Source organism: Hyperoodon ampullatus (assembly GCF_949752795.1).
Source record: "Hyperoodon ampullatus genome assembly, chromosome: 15".
Taxonomy (NCBI): Eukaryota; Metazoa; Chordata; class Mammalia; order Artiodactyla; family Ziphiidae; genus Hyperoodon; species Hyperoodon ampullatus.
The window spans coordinates 54,579,982-54,598,883 of NC_136928.1; the positions used below are offsets into that span (position 1 = coordinate 54,579,982).

Here is an 18,902-nt window from a genome sequence, read left to right on the forward strand (position 1 = left end):
TGCTACTCTCTCACTTCATCCCAGCTTCCCCTTCCCCCTCCCATGCCCTCAAGTCCGTTCTCTATGTCTGCGTCTTTATTCCTGCCCTGCCACTAGGTTCATCAGTACCGCTTTTTTCAATTCCACATATATGCGTTAGCACACAGTATTTGTTCTTCTCTTTCTGACTTACTTCACTCTGTATGACAGATTCTAGGTCCATCCACCTCACTACAAATAACTCAATTTTGTTCCTTTTTATGGCTGAGTAATATTCCATTGTATATATGTGCTACATCTTCTTTATCCAATCATCTGTTGATAGACATTTAGGTTGCTTCCATGTCCTGGCTATTGTAAACAGTGCTGCAATGAACATTGTGGTACATGTCTCTTTTTGAATTATGGTTTTCTCAGGGTATATGCCCAGTAGTGGGATTGCTGGGTCATATGGTAGTTCTATTTTTATTTTTTTAAGGAATCCCCATACTGTTCTCCACAGTGGCTGTATCAATTTAGATTCCCACCAACAGTGCAAGAGGGTTCCCTTTTCTCCACACCCTCTCCAGCATTTATTGTTTGTGGATTTTGCATGGTAAAGGAAACCATAAGCAAGATGAAAAGACAACCCTCAGAATGGGAGAAAATATTTGCAAATGAAGCAACTGACAAAGGATGAATCTCCAAAATATACAAGCAGCTCATGAAGCTGAATATCACAAAAACAAACAACCCAATCCAAAAATGGGTGGAAGACCTAAATAGACATTTCTCCAAAGAAGACATACAGATGGCCAACAAATGCATGAAAAGATGTTCAACATCACTAATCATTAGAGAAACGCAAATCAAAACTACAATGACGTATCACCTGACACCGGTCAGAATGGCCATCATCAAAAATTTGCACCCCATGTTTGTTTTGATACTGGATAGAGTCACATTTTCCTAAAGACAAAAAGTTCTACTATTTCAGAAGAAAATAATCCATCAACATTCACCTTCTTGAGACCAGGGTGTATGGTTCTTAATCTCCTTTTCTACTTGATCACCAATTTTCGTGTAATCAGGGCACTCATGTTAATAACAGCCTGGTATAGTTGCTCGTTTTTCATGGCCATGTGTGGAGATGATGTCCTTCCTTCCTTCTTTCCTTCCTCCCTTCCCTTCTTTTCTCCAGCAGCCCTAGGAAGAACCACTACAGTGTTAACTCTCATTTGTTTATTCACTCGTTCATTCTTTTCTCCAAAAGCTTTGTGGAGAAGAACCACCAGAGTGTTAACTGTAATGGTCAGAATGGCCCTCGAGTGACCCTTCCTGTGGCTTAATACTTGGAGACTGTCACTCAATAGGCTCCTCACATCTATGCAAGGGATGATTAAAGAATATTCTAAATGAATTGGTAGTTTAGGGTAGAAGTACATGGAAACATTTAAAAATTCTAATTTTTATGCCTTTTGGGGATTTTGTATTATTTATCAGTGTGTATATGGACTTACAAGAGTCATACATGCCCACTGTAAAATATTCCAACACTGAAGACACTTGTGATGCACAGAGTGAGAGTCTCCAGTCATTGGGAACAACGCTCCGACCCCAAACTGGACAAGGCCACTGCTAATCCTTTCATTCTATGTATGGGACAACATTACATCTACTATATTTTTATAGATGATGTTCATGTAAAATTGCATGAATCTTGTTCTGGATCTCAACTTTTTTCTATGCATAATTAAGTGTATTTAAGATGATTTAAAATAAATTATGAGTCATACCTCAGCCTTTCTTAACCAGTGAAATGAAATGTGATGTGTCAAAATTGAGTTAAATCCATAATCTCGGTGGATGTGCTTTTGACTTGCACATAACGAAAATCAGGCAGGCAAAAGTGAGGCAGCTCACACACCATATTGACATCCAACAATGAGAAGGTCAGAGCAGGGAGTTGATGTCAATATGTTCATCCCAAACTGCAATAAAGCTGTCCCGGCAACTGTAATCTCAGCTGCCGTTCCCCTCCTTTGGGTGAGAAAGGCACCATTCAGACCCTCAACTCCTTTGCTATGAAAATACCATGCTTTAACAAAGCTTTAATTGTTTTTCAATCATATCGATATAATCTAGATTTCAGGTTTCAAAGACAAACTTAAAATTTCCACACCAGATAGGGCTTTACTTGACAAAAAGACTAAGAGATGACTAAGCTAAGCTAAGATTTCTAATTCTGCTGCATGAAAATTACCGAATAATTGCACAAATGGTGTCATCGTTCTGAGAATCATAAAGTGCATGTAGCTTTCCATTTTGTTTTCCAGTATTTTACTGGGGATGTTTTCCTTGGGATATCACTAGCAGTTTTAAATGCTAGGAAAGTGCTTTCCCTCTACCTTCTTTTTTTGCCAAAGAGAGAGCAGACACAAGCCACAATAAAAAAGGTAACACTACACTATAACATGACACTATTACAGTCTGTTTTCCACCAGGAAAACTACCTTAGAATGGGCAAAATCTACGTGCACAAACGTGCTTCTCCAGGTTAGAAAGTTTCTACAGTTTGCAGATGAGGCAGCAAAGAAACAGTAAAGTGGGGGAAAGGAGCACCTTCTGGACATCCATATCCAGGACATGCCCTCCCCATGGTAAATCAGCCTGGAACAAATGTTCATCATTCATATTTCTGCTCCCAACTGGTGACACCAAAGCCAGGTGATAGATGGCTGAAGACAGGGAAGGAGTGAAGGAATCAGTAAGAAGGGCCCACAATGACCTCAACAACTACAGGGCTTACACACTTTAACTCTGCCAGACTCACTAGCATCAAATTTTTAGAAGTCATTGCTGAGAAAATTGGAGAATTAAAAAAATTAAGAACTATTTCACAAGGAGTCATTCCTATCTACATCCAGTACAGCCATTTAAAATTTATATTGGTCTTCCATCCATTCCCGAGTGCTTTCACAGAGTGACCTGCCAGAGGCCATTAGTGCACAGTCCTCACAAATGAGGCAGCAGCATTCTGAGTCACTTGAAGCCAGACTGGCATTTGCACTCACTCAAATCACTTGGCGATTAACAAGCTTCTCTGCACTAGGAATTGTGGTCACTTCCCCTCAGAACAGGATCTAGGAAACAACCTGAAAGGATCATGATCTAAAGAAAGATCATGCTTTGAGGTTGGGTGGGATTATGCAAATAAGAATGAGAATAGGGTGCTTCAGTGCTGTCAGAGTGTGCTGTGTTTTATTTGGGAAATGAGACAAAATCTTCCTATGATCAGCCACTCCATGTGACATCCCAACCCACACTCTGCTACTGACATTTTATCTCCCACTGAACAGCCTGGCTGTTGTAACATTTTCAGGATTCTTAATTTATGTCTTGCAGAATCTAAAATCAGTTGGCAGGAACTTTAAGAAAATAACCAGTGTTGACAGGCACCTTTATACTTCAAGAAGCTGGTACACCTTAGTGCTGCTAAAAGTTGGGGAATGTTCTCTACTTTCTTCTTCTAAAATATGTCTAGAAGACAGTGGGATGGAGATAGGGAGCTGTCCTAAACCATTTGATTTGTCTTTTCAATCTAAACTCTGTGAAAGACCTTTCTTTCCACCCAATATCTGCTAACAAGCTCATTCTCCTTTCGTGGTGTGAGTGACTCCAGCATTTAATTAATTAATTAAATTAGAGTAACAAAGAAAAATTAACTGAGGTTCTTATATGTAGCCAAGAACCATGGAAAAGTAAAATGACTCAAAAGTAAGATCAGCAATGTAATGTTTGTGTAAGCTTCATAACCTACCGAACTGTTGATTCTCAGAACACTAGGGAGGGAAGATAGTCTGATGATGACGATTCCTACTTTACAGAAGAGAAAGCGAGGCCCAGAAAATGTAAATAACTAGCTGCAAATCACTCAGCCTTGAAGAAATTGCGACTCAAACCCAAATCACAGGTTCTTTCCATTATATCACAGTGCTGCTTTGTAAAAGTAGCGACTTTGAATTGGTCGATCACATGAATATGCTAGAACCTTTGCTCTTGAGTCTTGGCAGTGCTGAACACTTGGCGCTCTCGGGTTTACACCCGTCAAAGCCAGGATGCTGGTGTACACCCTAACTCTGGAGTACTCAGCCTCCATCCTCTTCTCAGAGTGGGGTTATATACTTATCCATTATGTAGTGCTTCAGAGTATAGACTCTTGAGCCAGGTGACTGGCTCTGCCACTCACTAATAACTGACCTGGGCAAGTTACTTAACTTTTCTGGGCCTCATTTTCCTGTACAGTAAGATGGAGATGATAACAGCGCCTATCTCATAGGATTGTTGTAAAGATTAAATGAGTTTATGTAAAATGCTATGTACAGGTTAGTGTCACCCATCTGTTTGCCACATGCTTTCATAAGTGCACTATAGGGACTTCCCTGGTGGTCCAGTGGTAAAGAATCCGCCTTACAGTGCAGGGGACGCAGGTTCAATCCCTGATCAGGGAACTAAGATCCCACCTGCCGACGGGGAACTAAAGCCACAACTAGAGAAAAGAAAACCCACATGCCATAACTAGAGAAGAGAAAACCCACACGCCACAACTAGAGAGAAGCCCACACACCACAACGAAGAGCCCGAGCACTGCAACGAAAAAAGATCCTGCGTGCCGCAACTAAGACCCGACGCAGCCTAAAATAAATGAATAAATAATAAATCTTAAAAAAAAGACCCAGTGCTTTCTTTCTAAAAAATTTTTTAAAAAATGAACTATAAATGCACCTGTAATATGCTTATGAAAACCTCTGGTTAGATGATAAAGCCAAGAAAAGCTTTGCTCCATTCCAGGAGGTAGGAAACTAGTATACTCCTTTTACACAGTACCTTGCACATAATGGAGATTCAAAAAACATTTTTAAATTGAACTGAAGTGGATAGTACCATAACTGAAAGTGGTAGTCCTAATCTTTCAGGCTCAACGTCCAGATTTTTCAAGTATTTCTAGTCCACCTCCCCTCCACTCCCCACCTCATCTACCTCGAAGGGCAGAGACCAGGAAAAGGATGGGCAATCAGTTCCCGCAAAGCTCAGGTAAGAGTAAAAATCAGTTCTGAGAACTGTGCAAAATTTATGTCCTTGTGCCTGAAGTTCAAAGGGCACGATGTATTTCCTCTACAAAAACCCAGGAGGCTATCTTTATATATTATTGGGGCGAAAATCCTAACAGCCCTCAGTAACAAACAGCTTGCAGCAGGTGTTACCAATTTTTCTTATTTGCTCCCCCTAGATTGCCAGAGAAGCCTGGCCGACGGATCCATACTCCTGAGCCCACTGAGCGAGAGTGGGACGCTTCAGGAGGTGACCTAGGTTTGGGAGGAGTTAAGTTTCGGAAAGGGAGAGACGCCTTCAAGACAACTACCAGGTGGCCGCCCCACAGCATGGGCTCTCTGGGAGGTAAAGAGCGTATTCACCCCGCCCAGCCCCTCCCCTCCCCTCCCCTCCCCTCCCGCCCTAGGCCCCGCCCCAAGCCCGCCCCCTCAACCCCGGCAAGTCCCTCAGCCTCCCGCATGATTGGCGGGGCGCTTGCGCAATTCTTAGGGCGTCTTGGTACTGCCGGAATCCAAACGTGACGGAAAGAGGCAGGCTCGTATTCCCTACACACCGCGCTACAGCGGCTTTCCGCGCTGCCCTAGAACTTGTTTTGCCCTTTTGGCCCTGACAACCTGGCTTCACTTTCCATTATGTGGCTTAAGAGGGCATGTTTTAAATTAGGCGATCCCCGGGCAGCCCGCCTATTGGCGCAGGGTCCTTGGGCTGATCCTTCGGCAGACACCCGGGAAGGCGGGGTCCTTCTCTGAGGCGGTCGCGCGAGTAGTGGCTGCCTGAAGTAGACACCGGGCAACATGTATTACAAGTTTAGTAGCTTCACGCAGAAACTGACGGGAGCGTGGGCTTCCGACGCCTATATTCCTCAGGTACGGGTAGCGCCGCGCCGGTTCGGACAGGAGAAGTGGCGGCCCGAGTCTGCGCCTGGCAGTCTCAGCGCCGGAGCCAGGCGAGGCTTCTGCCCGCTCTTCGGTTTAGTTGGTTCCTCACCTCTTGTCACGCACTTGCCGTGGCCATGGAGGCTCCTAATTCTGTAGCTGCTCCCCGGCGAGGCTGGCCTGGTGTGGAAGTTGGGCCTGGCACTCAGCAGCGGTCAAGGTGACCCCCGAGGTCGTTGCTGGTGGCTCGTGGGGTCGGCGGGGCCCAGAATGTGACCCGACCGAGTCCGAAGTTTGGCCCTGTCCTTTTTTTAAGGAAGTCCAGCTTTCAGTCTCCTCAATGCCCCATTGTCATCCTCCTGCTTCAGCCCAACAAAAGACAGCCTCATCCAAGCACCAGATTTGGGAACTGGGGTGACGGTACCAGCGGAAGCCATAGGGGCAGAAGGGGCTGTGTGATTAGAATTAGGAGACTTAAAGAGTTAATTCAAATGTTTGGGTGAGTCTTCGCAGTTAACGTGCAAAGAGCTGACATTTTTCCAGCTGTAAAATGGTTGATGGTTGCTCTTGAGTGGTCTGAAAAGTATTGCGACTTCACTCAGATTTTGCCAATTGGAGTATCAGTCTCAGATTTTGCCAATTGGAGTATCAGTCTCCAGTAGTGTAGAGATGAAAAACTTTAGAGTCCCAGACTCTTAATTTGGGCTCAAATCCTGGTTTCGCTGCTTTAATTTTATGACCTTGATCAAGTTTATTCATTGTGAGCTCAGTTTCCTTTAGGGCAGCTGGAGTACAGATTAAAAGAGGTGTGTGTCATGTGACTAGCAATCGTTGGCAGGTGGCTATTACTGGATAAGTGGTAGCTATTCTTGAGAACCTAAGTCTGAGATACCATCATTTTCATTCTCAGTCCTCAGGGTAGGTAGGGAAGGGTTGATGAGATATGCAGTTGGAAAACTGGACTGGAACAGTAAGGGCCCCAGGTGGGGTGTAAAGAATGCTCCATTGTTGTTACCTTCTCTTTCTTCTGTGGAACACCGCAACTTGCTCAAGGGGAAGGATGTTTAAGAATGATTTCAATCTAAGATTAGATGTGCTGTTAACTAGGATAGGGAGGGCAAGAAAAAGCACGTTTTTTGGGGGTGTGGGGTTGGGGAGGAAGGGTCCAGGTTTATAAATATTGAGTTCGTGATGAGATGTCATGTCTGATTGCAGCTGGATTTATGAATAAGGAGTTTAATAGATCTAGGTGTCTTCGGCCCGTAGGTGGTAGTAGAAGCTGTGGTGGGGGAGATCATCCAGGGAGCAAGCACATGGGGAAGAAAGATGGAGTTACGATTAGATTACAGAACCAGGAAGGGAGAGTGGAGGAGGAAAATTTATCATGAGAACAATCCAGGGTTAGAAGGGAAAGCAGCGTGGTGTCGTTGAAACCAAATTGGTAGTGAGGTCTAAAGAAGGAATTGACAACAGTGATTTATCTTACAGATCATAAGAAATAGCTATTTCTATTATATTTACTTCTATAAAGAAGCAAATATTCTTAAAACATAAAGATGTCTATTTTTTAGCACATTTTTGACAAACACTGTGTAACCCACACCCTTATTAACATATACAACATTACATCACTTCTAGGAAGTTCCTTTTTACTATTGCCCTGTCAATCCATGTCCATCTTCCTATTCTTATTTTTATCACTATAAATAGATAGTTTTGCCTGTTTTTGAATTTCGTATAAATGGAACCACACAGTACTGTTTTGTTTAAGCCTTCTATTTCTCAATATTTTTGAGGTTCATTCATGTTATGTGTATTAGTAGTTGGTTTCTTTTATTGCAGTATAAGATTTCATTGTATGAATATATCACAATTGATCTATTCCATTGGTGGTTGTAGAATTTCTTTCAGTAGAGTTTTAGCATAATCTAGATTTTGTTATCTAGTAAGAAAAAGTGAAATTTTAAACTAAAACTGACACATCTTGAAATTAATTGGCACTTAGAGCAGATATTACCCGAAGATGCATTTGGTACAGAGAGGGATTAAAGATTTCTAGCTCCACTTGAATTGTGTTTCTCTTGAGAATTTGGACTTCTTAATTACTTAAGGATTTCTTAAGTTATGTTGAAAGAAGTGATATTATGTAGGCTTTATATGAATTGCAGATTTCAGAGTGATTGTGACAGGTATCCCCAAACCAAGGGTTCTGACTTTGGTAATCAGGAGTACTTCAATTTTTCCTTTCTTGGAAACATTTAAAATGTTAGCATACTGTAAAATGTAGGTGTTTGTAACTTTCAGTATTATGTAAAGTGAATAATCTAACATGCATTGAGTAACCTTATATAGAAAAGCTAGTTCTCTAACAATAGTACAGGTAGAGATTTATAAATCAATCTGATGCCAAGTAATTGTCGGGAGGGTATTTTCCAGTGGTTGAGTGAAGAGCATTTTGCTTATCTTTCTGTGTCCTTTGTCAAAAATAAATTGAGGGCTTCCCTGGTGGCGCAGTGGTTGAGAATCTGCCTGCTAATGCAGGGGACACGGGTTCAAGCCCTGGTCTGGGAAGATCCCACATGCCACGGAGCAACTAGGCCCGTGAGCCACAACTACTGAGCCTGCGCATCTGGAGCTTGTGCTCCGCAGTAAGAGAGGCCGTGATAGTGAGAGGCCCGTGCACCGCGATGAAGAGTGGCCCCCGCTTGCCACAACTAGAGAAAGCCCTCGCGCAGAAACGAAGACCCAACACAGCAAAAATAAATTAATTAAAAAATAATAATAATAAATAAATAAATTGAGGCCAATAAGCATATGAAAAGATGTTTGACATCATAAGTCATTAGGGAAATACTAATCAAAACCACAAGGAGATACCACTTCACACCTGCTAAAATAAAAAAGACAACAGGTGTTGGTGAGAATGTGGAGAAACTGGAACCCTACTACACTGTGGGGGGAATGTAAAATGGTACAGCCTCTTTGGAAAACAGTTTAGCATGTTCTAAAACAGTGAAACATAATTTTACTGTATGATCCAGCAGTTCCTCTCCTAGTTAAGATGGCAGGATATTCTAGATTACGGGAACTGCGAGGGTGAAGGAGGAGAGGGGGCTGCAGGGGGATCATTGAGCAGGTAAGTTTAGCTGTGGTGGATGGAGGTGGCTCATGAAGGGCCTAGGATGGTAGGACTTACTTTTGTGAGAAATGAATAGGAATTTACAAAGCAACTCGATGCTGAAAGTTGTGGTAGGGTCTTTTCCAGAGGTTGAAACAAGGGCATGGCCTCTTCCCTTTAGCTTCTTGAAAGGTTTATGATGGAGGAGTACATATCATAACCAGCACTATGCTTTGAAAAGATAATCTGACTGGGAGAGACCAGTGCCAGGGATGCCTGTTATACCCATAAAAGAGTTCAGGGTCTTCTCAGTAAGAATGGAGAAAGAGTCAGAGGCTGGAGATGAGTACTTAGCGCCCGGTGAAGGAGATTTTGGACATGAGGAAGGAGGACTCCAAGATGACTGGGTAATGGGAGGATGGTGGTGTTTTCCCCAGAAACAGGGAGCTCCTGAGTAGGCTTGTGAGAAACTGGGTGAATTTTGGATGCACTGAGCGTGAAATGTCAGGGAAACATGGAGGTGGTGGTACCTAGCTGGCAATTGGAAATGGACTTGATCAATGCGGATTGAAACTTGTTTGTAGTCCTGAATCAGAATGAAAGAGCTCGTAAGTTTCTGTCATTTAAAAATTAAAACATTTTGGGGATAATTCTCTTATTTCTCCACCCTTCTTCCTCCTCCCCAAAGTTAAAAGGTAGAAGGAAAGGGGAAACTTTGGGCCAGTCAATTTTGAGGTGAAAAAAAATCATGTTTCCTTTTCTCTCTTAAAATTTGGAGCCGCTAAAGTAGACTAGGAAGAACTCAGCTACTAAACGTGGTAAAACAGTTGAATGGCTCTTAATCAGTTGTAGAGGTAGTGATTGTGTAAACAGCTAAGAGATTTGATACTCAGCAAAACCTGTGATTTCCACTTGGTCTACAGCCCACTTATTTTAAGAACAACTTTCAGTTTTCACGTTGCTGTGGGCTGTGTGGGAGGTTCTGCCATCAAGTGCTAATTTTCATGACTTTGGTTCTGAAATATTCAAGTCTACACTGGTGAAGCTGTAGACTTCCTTAGCTTGTTTATACATTCAACAAATATTTACTAAATGTGCTCTGTGCCAGTTGCTTTTCTAAGTCTTGGGAAATAAGAACAGTGAACAAAATGTGCCTAAATCCTGACCTCATGGAGCTTCCATTGCAGTAGGGAGAGATGCAGTAAACAAAGCAGAATATAGTATGTTAGATGGCCACAGGTGCTATGGAGAAAAAAATAAGGCAGGGAAGGTGCGGGGAGAGGTGGTTAGCAGTATGGAGGAGGACATGCAGTTTTAAAAAGGGTGGTAAGGGGAGGTCTCACTGAGAAGGCAACATGAGGTGAGGGTGCAAGCCATGTAGATACCTGGAGAAGAGCATTCTAGACAGAAGGAACATGCCTGGTGCTTGGGAGGTTTATGGGGCTAGTCCAGTAGACTGGGGCAGAGAAAGAGGATGATGTACAAGGCGGGGGCAGTGAGGGGTGCATCTCATAGGGTTCTGAAAGCCATTTAAGTACATTGAGTTTTGCTCAGGGGGATAGGAGGCCTTTACGAGGGTTTGAGCTGAGTAGTGACATCCTCTGTTTTTTGGGGGGTTTTAAAAATTATTTATTTATTTATGTATGTATGTATGGCTGCGTTGGATCTTTGTTGCTGCGCGTGGGTTTTCTCTAGTGGCGAGCGGGGGCTTCTCTTCGATGCGGTGCGCGGGCTTCTCATTGTGGTGGCTTCTTGTTGTGGAGTACGGGCTCTAGGGTGTGTGGGCTTCAGTAGTTGTGGCACACGGGCTCAGTAGTTGTGGCGCATGGGCTTAGTTGCTCCGCGGCATGTGGGATCTTCCCGGACCAGGGTTAGAACCCGTGTCCCCTGCATTGGCAGGCAGATTCTTAACCACTGCACCACCAGGGAAGTTCCTGACGTCCTCTGTTTTAACACAATTACTGGTTGCTGCATTGAGAGTAGACTGTAGGGCAGCGAGGATGGAATAAAATCAGGATGACCAGTTAGGAGGCTGTTTTAAAAATCTAGGAGTTTAGGGCTTCCCTGGTGGTGCAGTGGTTGAGAGCCCGCCTGACAATGCAGGGGACACGGGTTCGTGCCCCGGTCCGGGAGGATCCCACATGCCGCGGAGCGGCTGGGTCCGTGAGCCATGGCCACTGAGCCTGTGCGTCCGGAGCCTGTGCTCCGCAACGTGAGAGACCACAACAGTGAGAGGCCCACTTACCGCAAAAAAAAAAAAAAAAAAAAAAAAATCTAGGCGTTTGGACCAGAATGTGGATTGGTGAAGATAGGTGAGAAGTGGTCAGATTCTAGATATAGTTTGAAGGTAGAGCCAAAAGGATTTTCAAATGTGTGAGTGAGAGGTATTAAGAACAATTTCAAGGTTTTTGGCCCAAGTACCTGGAAAGATGGCGTTATCATTTATTGAGATGAGGAGGGGCATGTTTGAGGCTCATAATTCCTCTAGGTTGGGGCAGCCGTAGCCCTGGCAGGAGGCCTAGGCAAAGGGATTTGCTGTAGATCCCTTCCTGTAAATATAGCTTCCTGGTCTACTCTTGAGAACCCTCGTGCTAGTCTTATCTAGCTGCCTTGAAACACTGGAAACCTTGACTGCTCTTATATTGTTAGGAGGTTTAATTATGGGTAGGGTGAAGTACCTTAGCACCATTTGGATTCTTTTTAACCTGTGGGGCCAAGACAGCTGATTACTGATGGTGTGGTGTAATAAACATGTGTGGGTTTGAATCCCATCTTGTGACTTTTTTTTTTTTTTTTTTTGCGGTACGCGGGCCTCTCACTGCTGTGGCCTCTCCCTTTGCGGAGCACAGGCTCCGGACGCGCAGGCTCAGCGGCCATGGCTCATGGGCCCAGCTGCTCCGTGGCATGTGGGATCTTCCCAGACCGGGGCACGAACCCGTGTCCCCCTGCATCAGCAGGCGGACTCTCAGCCACTGCGCCACCAGGGAAGCCCTTGTCTTTTTTTTTTTTTTAACATCTTTACTGCTTTACTTTTTTTTTTTTTAACATCTTTACTGTAGTAAATATAGGTGCTTTACAATGGTGGGTTAGTTTCTGCTTTATAACAAAGTGAATCAGCTATTTGTATACATATATCCCCATATCCCCTCCCTCTTGCGTGTCCCTCCCACCCTCCCTATTCCACCCCTCTAGGTGGTCACACAGCACTGAGCTGATCTCCCCGTGCGATGCGGCTGCTTCCCACTAGCTATCTGTTTTACATTTGGTAGTGTATATATATCAGTGCTACTCTCTTACTCGTCCCAGCTTACCCTTCCCCCTCCCCGTGTCCTCAAGTCCATTCTCTATGTCTGCGTCTTTATTCCTGTCCTGCCCCTAGGTTCATCAGAACCATTTTTTTTTTTTAGATTCCATATATATGTGTTAGCATACGGTAGTTGTTTAAAAATATGGAACGCTTCACGAATTTGCATGTCATCCTTGTGCAGGGGCCATGCTAATCTTCTCTGTATCGTTCCAGTTTTAGTATATGTGCTCCTGAAGTGAGCACACTTATGACGTTTCTGAGCTTTGTTTTAATCATCTGTAACATGGGCTGGTAATACTTAATTTATGGGGTTGATGTGAAAAGTAGATTTCGTTATGAAGATTGTGTAGGAACCTGAAAAAGAATGTTTATTATAAGTGAAAAAAGTAGAATGTGGGGTTTTGCACTGTGACTATAAAGATTAAAATATGCCTATGAAAAGATTGGAGGAGGGCTTCCCTGGTGGTGCAGCGGTTGAGAATCTGCCTGCTAACGCAGGGGACTTGGGTTCGAGCCCTGGTCTGGGAAGATCCCACATGCCACGGAGCAACTAGCCCCGTGTGCCACAACTACTGAGCCTGCGTGTCTGGAGCCTGTGCTCCGCAACAAGAAAGGCCGCGATAGTGAGAGGCCCGCGCAGCGTGATGAAGAGTGGCCCCCGCTTGCCACAACTAGAGAAAGCCCTCGCACAGAAACGAAGACCCAACACAGCAAAAATAAATAAATTAATTAATAAACTCCTACCCCCAACATCTTCTTTAAAAAAAAAAAAAAAGATTAGAGGAGAACATACAATTCATAATAATTGATGGGATAAGATAATGGGATTATAGGTAACTTTAAAATTCGATATTCTAAACCTTACAGTATTATAAATGGAAATATGGAATTATTTTAAACTGTTAAGATGGTTGGTAACTCTTGTTTTGAGATGATCTTGTTCAAAAACTTTGCTATAGTTTTGAATCACTTGACAGGTAAACAAATACAAAGCAACTAGGTATAATCCCATCTAAAAATGCTCTCACATTAGTCCTGTCAAAACATGAATTTAATTTCAAACCAGTTTTGGAGTTGCTTGGTAGGAAGGGTTTTAAATTTTTGCATTCAAGGGGAAATGATCATAAGGAGAAAATACAAAGAGCTCACAGAATGATAAGGGAGTGTCTAAAATTCTCCAGTTTAAAGAGAGAACTTTTTTATAGCCTTGTTATCTCAGTAGTTGGAGCCCCTGTTCTGTCTTTAACTCCTAAGTCTCTGAGTGTGTTATATTCCAAATGTAGATTAACAGCTTACTAAGCAGACTTTCTCTTCAAATGGATTGTTTTTGAGCAGTAGTTGACGGGAGGTAGCAGGGGCAGGTAGGTACTTAAATGCCAGGGTTCTGGACTTGAGAGAGGCTTGAGTTCCCACACTTGGCTGTTTTTGTTATGGGGTCTCAGGCAAGTCACCCTCTTTGATCCAGTTTTCTCCTCTGTAAAAAGAGAAAGGTAACATCTCCCTAGGGTTGCTGTAATGATGCGTATGAAATGCTTAACATGATGCTGGGCACATAACAAGAGCTTGGTAGATGTTAGCTGCTATTATTCCATAATACTGATATCCATAATGGCAGAGATTGAATGTGTCTTATTCATTATGTATTTTCAGTATAGAGTAAGTACTCAGTAAAATATGTTGAATGAGTGAAAGAACAGAAAAAAAGGCCGTGATTCATTCCCATTTATGGGACTGTGTCAGAAGAAATAGAAGCCAAAATTACTTTAATGCCTTTTTGTTGCTCTGTTGATCCCAGTGCCTGCCTGGTGGGAGTAACATTGAGGTTTTCAATACGTGATCTTTAGAATAGGTCTCTTGTCAATTATAGGTAAAGTTAGGTTTTTTTGAAGAGATCAGGTACAGTCTGACAACTCTTATTAATTTGAGCAAAGGATTACCTTTTTCATCTGTAAAAATAGAGAAGAGGCTGAGCTTGAATTTTGCTTGCTAACTTTAAGATTTTATTTTTCTGAGTTAGAATTTAATATAAAAGGATATGATTTTATTGATTTGTAACTCTAAGTTCCTTAGTGTGATCTGTAGGTAATTTTGGAGAATCATTTATCTATCTGCCACTGTAGGTTTACTCCATCAGATAGAAACCCAGAGTTCCCTTTAGTGTTTTTTTTTTAAACAGCTTTGTTGAGATGTAATTCACATACCATACATTTACTCATTTAAAATATACAATTAAATGGTTTTTAGTGTATTCACAGACAGTGTGCAACCATTACCATGTTAATTTTAGAGCATTTCTATCACCTCAGAAAGAAAGCTATACCTTTCAGCTATCACCGTCCTCTCCCTTAACACCCCCCTGTCCCCCCTCCCCCGTCCCTAAGCAGCCACTAATTTACTTTCTGTCTCTGTAAATATCCCTATTCTGGACTTTCATATATTTGTGGTTTTTTGTGACTGACTGCTTCTACTCAGCGTACTGTTTTTAAGGTTTATCCATATTGTAGCATGTATCAGCACTTCATTTTTCTCCCCCCTTAGGTTCTTTTTACGACGGTGTGTTTGTCCTTCCTTTCTCCGTCACATGTGGCTGAGGCAGCTGCTGAGCTCCCGAATCTCATTCAACTTATGTTTATTGAATGCCTGCTGTGTCCCAGACACTGCTTTAGGCACATGCTACTTCACGCAGTCCTTTCAGTGGTAGACACTCTGTGTATGTAGTACATGTGTATTGTTGTACACATGTCACAATGAGAACGCTGAGATTTCCTTTTTTATTTTTACAGTATATGTTTTTTAACTTACAGGTTTATTAATGCCAGAAAGTTCAGTTGCTCTGCTGTAATTGTTTTGTTTTGTTTTCTGGTCCTGAAAGACAGCTCTCTTCCCATTACAGGCTCTTCCAGATTGAGATATTTCTCTACTGTGTGTCTGGAAAGTTTCTGAAGTCCACTTCAGGGCTCGAGATTCCATGTTGGTATACCTACTCACCCAGAGGAGAAAAGGGACAGCCAGGTTTCTTTTGAAATTTAACCCAAAGTTCATATAGATGATAAATGTTTTACTGGTTTGATGAGAAGATAGACGCAGTGGGTTTATCTGGAAGCTTAGATTGGGCCTTTGTTGTGGTTTGCTTCTCCCCCGTCCCCCTCCCCCACCTTAATAGGCAAGAGAGTTCTTGACTGTTTGCTCTGGGAATGGGCGCTAGGGTCTTTGTTGGAAGTTTAGGGACTTTAAACCTAAATGCTTTGTAATGCAGAGTTGGGGACTTTCCTTCTCTCTTGTGTGGTGGAATCACTGACAGCCTTCTCCTGGAAAGGCTTGTTCACATGCCCAGACATACTTTCAACTTGACCTTTTCCTTTTTTCCTGCAGGGATTAAGGCCTGTGGTTTCCACAGAAGCACCACCTATCATATTTGCCACACCAACTAAACTGAGTTCCAATTCTACTGCATATGATTATGCTGGGAAAAATAAAGTTCCAGAGCTGCAGAAGTTTTTCCAGGTGAGAGAAGACACTAGAACAGTGAAGGCTGTGAAGTAAATAGACCTAAAAAACCCTACAAAACGGAGTCTTAATCTAGTTTGCTACTCACTTCTCTGTTGTTCCTTAAATAGAATTCTCTTGATTTTAGTTTAAGCCATAAACTGGTAGAACTTCATGTAGGTAGAAACTGATAAAAGAGGAGGGTGATTAATTTCCTCATCAGTATTTAAGGTTATGCAGATTTTTAAATTGCATATGTAGCTGTTGATCATCCATTGGATGGAGGAAGCAATAGCATATATAATATATAATAATACTGTGAATAATCCAGTATATATTAGGCTTTGTGACACATGCAGTGACTTCTGGCAATGTTTTCTTCTAGTTGTTTTTTGCTTGCTTGATATTAAAATTCACTGAACTGTTGCTAGAAGTGGAGGAGGCTCTCTTGGGTTTGCTGATTAGCAGAGAAGCTAGGATTGGACTTAAAAATATTATTAATGTTAGGGCTTCCCTGGTGGTGCAGTGGTTGAGAGTCCGCCTGCCGATGCAGGGGACACGGGTTCGTGCCCCGGTCCGGGAAGATCCCACATGCCGTGGAGTGGCTGGGCCCGTGAGCCATGGCCCGTGAGCCATGGCCGCTGAGCCTGTGCGTCCGGAGCCTGTGCTCTGCAACGGGAGAGGCCACAACAGTGAGAGGCCCATGTACCACAAAAAAAAAATATATATATATATATTATTAATGTTAATCTACCTACAGATAATTGAGAGGTCAGTGACTCGACTATATCTCAGGTATCGTGGGAGTGGCAATAGCTGTTACTGCTGTTGCTGGAAGGTAGCTTCCCCCTCCTCAAAAATATGTCCAGATTTAGGACCAGCTTGGGGACTTTTGATCAGTTTAATGTCTTTTAATCTGATAACTCAGACTTGAGTGGGCATTTGGGGTCTTGAGTTGCCGTGGGGAGGGATTTTGGAGACTGTGCAAAATAATGGATTAAACATTTTATGGAGCCTCATTATTAAATAGGGGTTTAGCAGCTTAATAGAAAGAAGGTAGTTGAGTACAAAATGGACATGAACATGTTAACTGACCTGGTGTGCTTAGACTTCATCCACTAATGATCAGAAGTCAGACTAAATGTAGAGCATTTCTTGTGCCTACAGGTCTTTGATTAGCTGCTGATTACCTTTGCCTTTAAAAAAATTCACCAGTGCTCCTTTTGTAATTAAGCAATATATGATAAATTCCTTAGAAATTTGGAATTTGTTGCACACATGTTCCTGAGGCTGCATTTTGGAGAATGACTTTGGACTTACAAACTTTAGCTACATTAGTAAGAAATATACCAGTATTTCAGTTAACATTCTAGTAGATTTGGGCTTTTTCCACTGCAGTGCGTTGATGGATTAGTTATATAGTAGAGACATTTGTTCTATATTAGCCTAAATTGTAAAATCTTTTTCTTATCAGCCATGTCCTTGATAATTCTTTCTTTCAAGAAATCTGACGGTGTGCCCATCCACCTGAAACGCGGCTTGCCTGACCAAATGCTTTACCGGACAACCATGGCGCTGACTGTGGGAGGGACCATCTACTGCCTGATCGCCCTCTACATGGCATCACAGCCCAGAAACAAATGAGTTAGGCTGCAGATGACTGGTTTGCTTTTTAGCGTAAATCCTTTGAATTTTCATTTTTCATTATTTCTGTAAAAAAAAATTTTTTTTTTTTACTTGAATGACCTACTTAACATTCTTCAAGAAAAACAGAAATTAAGACAGTATTTTGGTTTGTTATGAAATGCACATGGCCTGGCAGATCTCATTCGACACTTAAAACTATTGTTTAAAGAAATGCTGCTGCTCTCTGCATTTGGGCTTCTGATTTCCCTGGAGGTTCTGAATGAAGGTTGCACACAGTCTCATTGTGGCAGTCTGTGCTGAGGTCCTTGGGGACTTTTGGTGGAGTTTTGAGCTTGGGATGGAGAAGGCTTTTTGGATTTGGATGTGACTGAGGAAGGAAAACAAGCTAAGGCCAAGCACATGAGATGAGAGATTTTGAGTTAGTAGTCACCTTGGGGATTTTTCCATCCTGCAGTAAAATGTTAATAGAAATTATTTGCAGTCTGCCTCTGTTCATTGGGCAGTTTGTTTCAAAGGGTTATTTGCGTCATCTCAGATCTTTAGTGAAATTTTATGTGTAATTGTTATGTATTTATTCCACCATGGGAACAGAGAACACCTGTTTAGTGTTGCACTTTAGACCAATGTCTGTTTTATTAATACAGCTGTGACACAAATTCTCCTTTACCTTTTAAAAATGTTATGGCTTTAAATTATGATTTATTTTAATTGTGGAATAAATACATGAATGAAAAAAATCTCAAGTTTGAAGTCCTTTTAAATAAGCTTTCAAAATAATTTCAGAACATACCAGAGGCATCTTAAACCCGAGTCTAATTTCTTTCTTTTTAATTAGACACTAGGTAATCTTTACAAAATGGTTCCTCAAAGTCAAGTAATAGGAGGCGAATGGCATATTCATGATTACCATATGGTTCCTTGTAAGAAACTGCCTTACCCCTTAGTGAAATGTGTATGTAACATGCAGTTCATTTAGACAGTAATTTCCTGTGTTGTCACAATTGGTAGACTTCACATACCCTGTATTAATGCTGGAAAAAGGTGGAATTTTATTATATAAAGTGGTGGTCTGTATTTTGCCATAGCAAAGAACAGTAACCTCTTACTGAAGATAAAATACGGCGTGTGAAAACAGTCAGTATCATTCTCACAGGCTAGGAAGCCCTTATTTGTCTGTACAAGTCTAAACTTCCTTGGTATTTCCCCCAAGTTTTTACTTTGAAAAACTTCAGAATACAGAAAGATTGTAAGAATAGCACAATATACACCTGTATGTTCTTCACTTAGATCACCAGTTATCAATATATTGTCCACTTCGCTTTTTCTTGCTCTCTCAAACACAGGCACACATAATGAATGTATATACATAATACACACACACACACACACACACATATTT

General features: G+C 42.0%; 1 protein-coding gene across 2 annotated transcripts; it reads left to right on the forward strand.

Moving 5' to 3' along the window:
* Positions 1-5,827: 5,827 nt before the first annotated feature.
* COX7A2L (cytochrome c oxidase subunit 7A2 like) lies at positions 5,828-18,233 on the forward strand. 2 transcript variants are annotated; one of them, XM_079721275.1, is made up of 3 exons: positions 5,828-5,936; positions 15,743-15,874; positions 17,360-18,233. In XM_079721275.1, exons 1-3 carry the CDS (start codon positions 5,865-5,867, stop codon positions 17,498-17,500), a joined length of 345 nt encoding a protein of 114 aa, XP_079577401.1. In that variant the 5' UTR covers positions 5,828-5,864; the 3' UTR covers positions 17,501-18,233. The 2 variants fall into 2 exon arrangements, with proteins under 2 accessions (XP_079577401.1, XP_079577402.1); XM_079721276.1 differs by having other exon boundaries at positions 17,331-17,430.
* The last annotated feature ends 669 nt before the right edge of the window (positions 18,234-18,902 follow it).

What these genes read in the sequence shown, in the direction of transcription:
- COX7A2L (XM_079721275.1), top strand. Translation starts at nt 5,865, where the DNA reads ATGTATTACAAGTTTAGTAGCTTCACGCAGAAACTGACGGGAGCGTGG. An exon ending in CCGACGCCTATATTCCTCAG is followed by an intron (nt 5,937 to 15,742) that starts GTACGGGTAGCG and finishes TTTTTCCTGCAG; the next exon opens with GGATTAAGGCCTGTGGTTTC. An exon ending in AGCTGCAGAAGTTTTTCCAG is followed by an intron (nt 15,875 to 17,359) that starts GTGAGAGAAGAC and finishes CTTTCTTTCAAG; the next exon opens with AAATCTGACGGTGTGCCCAT.